Here is a 9,181-nt window from a genome sequence, read left to right as displayed (position 1 = left end):
TATCTCAATGTTGTTTTGATTTGCATTTCTTTTATGGCTAGGGATGTTGAACATTTCTTCATGTGTTTATTGGCCATCCTTCTTTCTTCTTCAGAGAAGTTTCTTTTTAAGTCTTTTGCCCACTTGTTTATTGTAGCCCTAGTAGTCTTGATCTTGATTATATACAAAAGACTTTTTTCTCATCCCTTCTTTATCCACTCTCATCTTAGGAGAGTTCACTGATGCGGGTATATGCTAGTAGGGCCATCTCATTTGCTGTATTTTAGAAATGAGTTCACATTGCTTAGAAAGCTTTTAAATCAATTTTTGTTTGATATCCAGTGTGAACTTGATGTATCATTTGATGAATTTTGTAACAGGCCTAAAATGAGTCTACACAGGCCTAAACTATTCTCAAGTGAACCTTTAGAATTAGCTTGAAGCTAAAACTCTTAAGTTCACTGCAGACATACTGTCTTTTTTAATTCTGAATTTTCACTTTCCTGTAGAACCTAAAATAACTCGTCCTCCTATAAATTTAAAGATCATAGAAGGATTAAAGGCAGTTCTACCATGTACAACCATGGGCAACCCCAAACCAGCAGTATCCTGGATTAAGGGAGACAGCACTCTCAGGGTAAGTGACCACTGTGTCAAAAATGTATACAAGATATGCACTTTAAAATACAAACATCTCTTCAACTCTCAAATTATGTGCCTACAAATGTTCAGTACAAATTTTCTTCCATATATTTAAACAAAACCTACATATTCCAATTTTTATTTATGTAAACTCTGTAGCATTCTACTTGAAACTGGCTAGCGGGGAAAGGTGATAGAAATGAGCAGCGTCAGAATGAAAAAGAAAGCAAAGCCAAAGTAAGGCTAGTCTCTTTTTTGTTGGTTGTTTTTTTTATTGAATCTTTTTAACATCCAATATTTGAATATTAGAGGGTAAAGCAGATGGAACTTCCTATTTTACCCCAACCTTTTCTGGCTAATTATTATATTGCAACATGTTTGCTTCTTCCTACCATGACTGACCTAAAAATAAGAAAAGAGCCTCTAGTTCCATCCAATCATGCCCAACACATTCCATGGGAAATGAAAAAGTATCAACATATGTCAATTAATTGAAATAAACTACAAAACTGATTAGAGTTGTTTTATTTAAAGTAAATGGCACCTGTTTTCAATCATACTGTGCGCAGTTCTCTAATTTTCCTTTTGTTTTAAGTTTCATTACATTTCCTTAATGCCTATAATCCTAGCTACTCTGAAGGCTGAGATCTGAGGATTTTGGTTCCAGGTCAGCCCAGACAGATACCTCCAAGAGACTCTTCTCTCCAATTTATCAGCAAAAAGCCAGAGATGAACTTAGGACTCAAGTGGTAGCATGCCAGCCTTGAGTAAAACAGCCAAGTGAAAGCACAACCCGAGTTCAAAACAAACAACAACAAAAGTGGGCTCTTTATATGTTCCTTAATTTCAAGTCTTAAAAAAAATTGTCATAATTTAACTCCAAAGAGTAGTTTTCATATTGTTTGTGGAATTTTCCAACATTTTGAAGGAAATAGATTCTCATAAGGATACAATGTAAGGTGTATAGTAAGTATGATAGTTAAAAATAATACTTTTATTGTTTAAGTATTTTTAATTTTTTTGTTCGGTAGAGATTTTGAGATTTGGATCTGTCTGACTTTCGTGGGGGTAATTTGTTATTTAGGATTTTGTTTATTTATTTGTTAATGAGAATTGAACCCAGGGTCTTCTGAATGCTAAGAATATACTCTACCACTGAGCTCCATTCTGAGCACATAAAAGCAATGCTTTTAATTAAACCAAATGGGACGTGACTTTTAGGAAGTTAAGATAGCCCTCCTGTTTTTATGAGAAAATATTTTTTAAAAGTAATATTATCTTGCTTGGTTCTAGTGGCTCATGCTTGCGATCCTAGCTACTCAGGAGACTGAGATCTGAGGGTCGAGGTTTGAAGCCAGACTAGGCAGGAAAGTCCATGAGATTCTTAACTCCAATAAACTACCAAAAAGCTGAAACTGGAGCTGTGGCTCAAGTGGTAGAGCAATAGCTTTAAGCAAAACAAGATCAGTGAGAGTATGCAAGCTCTGAGTTCAAGCTCCAGAACTGGCACACTTATAGATAAAAAAAAGATATATTATCTCATGAGATCATTGTGCTCGTTGATTTAGGTAATCTTTCACAATCTCAGTATTGTATGTTAGATATAACAAAGGCTCAATCTAACCAAGGTTACCGTTTTGATAACAGTAATTAATGGTGCTGAGTTGACGAGCTATGGCAACTGTATCCTCTGTCACAGATATTCTCCATTGCATATTCTTGTCTCCGGCAGGAGAATTCCCGCATTGCAATCCTTGAATCTGGGAGTTTAAGGATTCACAATGTGCAAAAAGAAGACGCAGGACAGTATCGGTGTGTGGCAAAGAACAGCCTGGGGACAGCCTATTCCAAATTGGTGAAGCTGGAAATTGAGGGTAAGAACCTGTGTGCCTTCCTATTCCATGTGATCAGAGCCTTGCACTTTACCGGAAAAGCTCTATTAGGGCCTAAGAGAAGTGTTAAGGAAAGACATTTCCACGAACATAGAAGTCATATTCTCTATGTTGCCCACAATTACTGGTAGCTTTCATCATCACACCCTAAATTTAGTATAATATTAAAACAACAGAACAGAACTTCTTCCTGGCTTGGATAATTATCTCTCATTTGCAAATTTGAGGATAACAATTTTATCTGTTTTCCACACAAAAATGTAGGGAAGAAAAAAAGTATTATTTTTCAGGTTGTGTTCTGTCATAAGGAATGGAGAAAACTGAAATGATGCATTCAAAACATATAGCAATGAGAGGAGACTTGGATCAATATCCATTGTGTACCTAAATGTGAATACTAAAACAAAGCACCTTTCTACAACTAATTAGAGGTCATAAAAGCTCATATGGTTCTAGGCTGGGTATTGGTGGCTTATATCCGTAACCTAGCTATTCCAGGAGGCTGAGAGCTCATGATCACAGTTCAAAGTCAGTCTGGAAAGACAAATCTGTGGAACTCTCATCTCTAATTAACCAGCAAAAAAGTGAGCTATATCTCCTCCAATGCAAAAAAAAAGGTAAATGAGAGAGAGAGACGTAGTACTAGCATGCGTGCACACACGCACACACACACACACACACACACACACACACACACACACACAAATAAGTTGTCAAAATGTCTTTTAGTCAATTGATTCAATAATTTGATGTGAAGTTTCTTGGTTGAGGAATCAAAATTCAGCTAGCTCTAAGTGTTTTATTCATGGGTTCATAGAATTTTTTTCCTATTTTACCAAAAAAAGAATAGAAACTATCAACATACTTACACTTGTAGCATAATCTAAGAATAAAGTCCTCTCCCCAAGTTTTAACATTTTTGGCTCTCACTTTTCTCATTTGTAAAATGGGGTTTCTTGGACTTAATGATTGAGTCTTTACAAAGACTCAATCGACCCTGGCTATAAGAATTGCCACCTTTTTTCCACTTTTTTCATCTGATTGATAAAATGATAGACTATCATCACATGTCAGCACAGATAGCAGGTCAAGCAGAAAAGGCTTCACTGATTCTCCAGAATGTTTGATCCATCCCATTCCGCTTTCTGCCCAAATTTATACTTTCTTGTACCTTCTCCTTCTCACCCCTGCAGTTTTCTACTTGCTCTAATAGGTGAATTTTATTTCTTGAAAGAACTGTCCTTTTTCTTACAAGCCTTCATGATCTCATTTCCCACATTTTCCTCTAATTGAAGCAATTTTTTAGTTATATTATTGGATCAACTGTTGATTAAAATTTCTATTAACCTTTCATGGTAAAGAATAAAACTGGTGGCACCAGAAATCAAGAAATACAAAAAGATCTGTTGTTGAGTGCTACTGGCTCATGCTACTTAGATCTCAGGAGTCTGAAATCTAAGGATTGCAGTTTGAAGTCAGCCCAAGCTGGAAATTTTGTGTGATTCTTATCTTCAACTAATCACCCAAAATAGCTGGAGGTAAAGCTCTGGCTCAAAAGGTAGAGTGCTAGTGGGACAGAGCCCAGACCCTGAGTTCAAGCTTCAGTACCAACGTACAAAAAAAAGATCTATTGTCAGCAGAGTTGCTGTAATTATCAATGCTACTTAGAAGATTAGTATATAAGTGCTGTGACTTTTTTCAGTGAAATTAAATAAAATGCAAACACATTCAGACACACTGAGCATCTGCTTAGATTCAGAATTGCCTTGAAGTCTATGTAGAAGGATACAGAATTCATGCTATACATTAACTCTAGCCCATTTAGATTATTTGGAGTCCAGTTACACAAATAAAATTTCTCTTGCTAATTAATTTTTAAATCATTTTGATCAGTAAAACTAATTCTACCTTTTTTCTTCCTCCTAGCTAAATGATTGTGCTTATTGCTATAACAGTAAATAGGTGCTAGAATTTTATTAAACATTACTAATACGGTGAGCCTATATCATTTAAATTTCCTCTAAGAGTAGGTAAGATGACCATTTTATCTCTCATATCTATTTTTGCCTTCTTTAGTCCCAATTAAAATGTGATCTGCTTAGCACAGTTGCTTAAGAAATATAAACTACTACAATTTAATCACAATTAGTTGTGATTAAAACATAAAAAATTCAGCAAATTTGACTCTGAAGGTTCTGGAAGGTTGATTTCTACTTAAAGAAACAGTTGAGAAATTCCTATAAAATAAAATACAGATATGATTTAAATAAAGGGCTACTTCAAACTATCACACACAAAAGGTGAAAATGTAATAAAGAAATGACTAGGAGAACCCCAAAATGCCTTCAAATGCCTGCTGGCTTGGCAGCGGTGGGAGCAGAAGGGGAGATGTACCATGGTCAGTCAGGGCAGCTGCGTTTATACCATAGTGTAACGCGGCAAATTACGTACAAGATGAATGTTTTTCATCAGAACTCCATAATGCTGCTTCACTCTGTACTATGTGCATTACGTATGGATATGCCAGGGACAGACAGGGCTTTGTCAATGACAGTCTCTCACAAAGATAAACACGCCAGGCATGCTACCACCCTGGTACACAGTGTTAACTAACTACTCTTAGCTGTCATAACAAATATGAAACCAGAAACACCCTATCCCAGGGGAATTAGACTCCTTTCCTACATACTATCCGCAGGCTTCTCTCTCTCTTTGAATAACAATATAAAGATCTTTTACCCTTCTCTCTGGCCTCAAAAATTCCTACTGTGACATACAGAGCTCCTGATGGAACCACCTAACTGAAGATGGTCCAACATGAATGGCTTTCTATAAGGAAATGCTAATCTTTGCTAGTGATTAGCTAACAATTAAAATGTTATTGATGCTACATGGTTTATTTTATTTAATCAGTCAGAAACCACTTTATAAAACTAAGGAACAGAGAGGACAGCTAACTTCCACCTGGCCACAGAGATAACGATGGCTGCCTCTTCTATTAAAGAACAAAACAGTCCTGTGACATTGTCAAGAATGGAAGTGAGCCCAGCACGGGTGGTTCACACCTGTAATCCTAGCTACTCAGAAGCTGAGATCTGAGGATCACAGTGTGAAGCCAGCCCCTATAAGAAAGTCTGTGAGACTCTTATATCCAATTAACCACCACAAAGCTAGAAGTGGAGCTGTGGCTCAAGTGGTAGAGTGCTAGCCTTGAACAAAAAAGCTTAAGGACAGGACCCAGGACCTGAATTCAAGCCCCAAAACTGGTACCCACTCCCTCCCCCCCAAAAAAAGAGAACGGAAATGAGGGAAGAAATTTGAATTCTGTAAATGAGGAAAAGAATGATTGCTGAGAGGAGAGCGAGCGAAAGGGAAAAAGAGAAAAAGAGAGAGAGAGAAATAGACACAGAGAGAGAACACAGACACAAGATTTTCAATAAACTTTACAGAGAAGGGACAAGAACCAACAAGGAAATTGTTTTTAAAAATAACTGAAGATGTTGAAACTTTAATGAGAAGGAAAACTTGGCCATACAGGAGAGCATAAAAACATGAAAGAGAATGTGGGTGGTGATTTAGTACACACAAGGGTGCTTCCAGAGGCCAGATGGAACCATAAACTTTATGTGCAGGGTGACCACATGTTCTGATTTTCCCAGGACACTTCTGCTTTACACCTGTTGTCCTGGAATAGAATCTTTCTTTTACTTGCAAAAGTATCAAGCTTTCCATGATAAATTATATGGTTACTTAGGCAGGAGAGATTATTCTTCCTTGTAATGGGAAAAAGGGAGAAGGCACATTTTCCAGTCTGAACCAGTTCATAAACTGGGTGAATGGAATTTGAGAAAGCTCTGTTCTCATGGTCTCTATTTCCTCTAGGAAGTAGAAAGCAGGATTATCTTCTGTAAATACTTCTGTAAGGGGGCCATGGGAGGGGGGCAGGGATAAAGGGAGTGGAAATGGTTTTAAAATAGCTGTGGGATGGGAGAGATGACTCAGAAGAGAAGTAGGATTGTGAAGCAATGTTAAGGTCTTAGTAGAGTCAAGATCATGAATATGGAGGGACATTGATCTGTATGGTAGCCTCTGCCAACACGTCTTGCTCTTACTCTTTAGAAAGAGTAGCAATCTAAATAGAAAGTCAAGAGATAAGGATTAGAGTTTTACCAGAAAGTAAAGTAAGGCAAAGGAGACTAATACAAGGGACTGAAACAACCAATCATGGGATTTTTTTTAATGTACCTAAACCACTTAAGAATTAAATATCACACAGATACATATATATATATATATATATATATATATATAAAATATGGGTTTAAGTCTCTGATTAAACACTATAGTTCTGATGTTATGACAGACATGATAATATGAAAGTCTGCCTACTTATGAAATAAACATGTGTTAACTTCTAAAAACATTCACCATATCTGTGATATGACTCTGGTTCACTGCTCTGAGCCTCTCTAACCAGTTGTTTCCCCGTCTCTAACTAGAGATAAAAGTAACACCCATATCTTAGGTTGTTATGATTGCTAGTTAATACAGGATATAGTAACATTATAGAATTGTTTGCTGCTTTTAGTCCATGTACTTCATTCAGTAAGTACTTGTTTGGGGGCTTACCATGTGCAAGATCCTATTCTAAATGGTTTAGCAACACTGGTTACCAATATAATAGGTCCATAATAAAAACCAATTTGAAGAACAGCATATGAAATACATTAGGGTATATACTTGACAGGAAGGTCTCTGTTGTTTCCCAAATCTATAGTTATCTAGAATGACAAACTTTCTTCCAAAAAGATTCTCTATCTTACAACCTGGGGGCTCTTTCTCTGGATAATGAGCTACTGCCTCAGGTAGTTCTGGGGAAAGAACTTCATACAGGATGTGACTAGACACATCGTTTTTTGTCTGATGTGCCAGAAAAACTTGCATGACAGATTTCAGATTCTAAGGTGCTTATTTTATCCTCTTTCATCATATCTATAATCACTGCATGGAACCATTAGTTTCTCAAAATCAACACTTGGTCCTTAATTGTACTTTTCAATATCTCTAAAATTGAGATTTGTCTGGCAGGTGCTAAAGGCCCCATACCTGGTTTGTGGCTTCCACACTTTAGTACGATCATTCTTTAAATGTCTCTTAATAGAATGAATATAGAATGGTAAAATGAAAATGAACCAACCATATTATCTAATAAGCCTTCTGAATTTATCCAGAAATATTCCTTTGGCTTGTGTCTATTTTTTAAATTAGGTACCCACAGAAAAGAAAGCACCATTTTCAGTAGAGTGACTCCAACCACACTTTTTCTACCTCCAAAGATTATATTAGCCACATACTAGTTTTGCTAGGTTGAAAACAGAGACTAAGTTGCTTTCCAGAGCTTTATAGTAGAAATTTTCTTCCAAGGGACAGTCTTGACTTTTTCCACTGTACTCTACATTTTATTTTAGGCATGGTGCATATCTAAAGTGTTTCACTTATACATCTGAAACAGTTTTCTCCTGAATACCTTTAAAAACCAGGATGGCTGATACTCAGTGCTGATGGAGATAATCATGGAAGTACAGGCAAAAAGGGGAAGGAAGGCTGGGTTTTCACTGAGAGACTGCTATGGTGGTTGCTTTAGACAACCTCAGAAATATAAGATTGATTTTGTGTTTCTGTGATTTACCAGTGGCATAAGCCCCTTTGCAAATACATGTTTAATGAACACTAATACCACAAAAAAATTGCTTTTCTATTATTAGGGGTCTTTGTTATAAGTTTTTTAAATCATTAGAAAAGATTCATTGACCATGTTCAAACAAATATCTATTTTTTCTTTGTGTTTTTTTTTTTTACTTAGACTGACAGAATTGTGTTTATTTGGGGCTGAATATGGAGCTTACCACATTCTGTAAATATCATGTTAAGATGAAAGACTAGTTGATTATAGAAACTCGTTGAATGTAGATTTCATAAAACCCAAATTAAAATAGATTGATGTTGCTCTCTTTTAATGGCATTTTCTGCTATGACCTTGTTTAACCTTGGGGTTTTAAGCCATTGAGAAAAGGTTGGAGCCAGGTGAGGGTCATCTATCACCCCTCACCAGTGAGAAGTGATAGCTTTCATTCATACCAAGTGATAAATAAGAGCAGAATGGGGCTAGAAGCAGAACAAAAAAGAGAATAGAGTCATTCTAGGTTGCATTGCTGTAGGCTTTCTTAGTGTTATATAAAAGTCCTGGTCATGGAAATTTTGAAAAGTGGCATCCAACCTCAACAAATAGGAAAGGAGTTTGGAGAGGAAGGAGGGAAGGCAAGCCATGTGCAAAATTCAAGTGGCCTCAGTATATGAGACTCCATTGTTCATTAGGGTACCTGAGCGCTGGTGGATCCTTTTCTTTGCAGTCTGCATACCCTCTTATAGCTGACCATATCTATTAAGAAGCCTATTTTCTGAAGATTTGTGAATGTATGTGGCATATATGACAACAACTAGACTCAAAAAAGGCAACAATGAAGCACAATTTCTACCTATCTATATAATTCTCTCAGAAGGAATGTACCCACATGACTAAAAATCATCAGTACTGTTTCAAAATGATAAACTTCTGGCAGTCTTCTGCCCTAGAGATTAAATTTTCTTGTTGCATCTACAAAAGTAGG

General features: G+C 36.5%; 1 protein-coding gene across 6 annotated transcripts in view; it reads left to right on the top strand.

Annotated features, from left to right (window-relative positions):
* Positions 1 to 9,181, top strand: part of Musk (muscle, skeletal, receptor tyrosine kinase) — an 87,529-nt gene that overhangs the window by 17,301 nt on the left and 61,047 nt on the right. For all 6 annotated transcript variants that reach the window (XM_013023267.1, XM_013023265.1, XM_013023264.1 and 3 more), the window contains exons 4-5: positions 489 to 616; positions 2,354 to 2,495. In XM_013023267.1, the coding sequence (XP_012878721.1) occupies positions 489 to 616; positions 2,354 to 2,495 (270 nt within the window). The remainder of the gene's footprint in view (positions 1 to 488; positions 617 to 2,353; positions 2,496 to 9,181) is intronic.

This window comes from Dipodomys ordii, unplaced genomic scaffold, assembly GCF_000151885.1.
Source record: "Dipodomys ordii isolate 6190 unplaced genomic scaffold, Dord_2.0 Scaffold67, whole genome shotgun sequence".
NCBI classification, from domain to species: Eukaryota; Metazoa; Chordata; class Mammalia; order Rodentia; family Heteromyidae; genus Dipodomys; species Dipodomys ordii.
The sequence above is the reverse complement of the archived record's forward strand: the minus strand, read 5'-3'. Positions and strand labels throughout refer to the sequence as shown.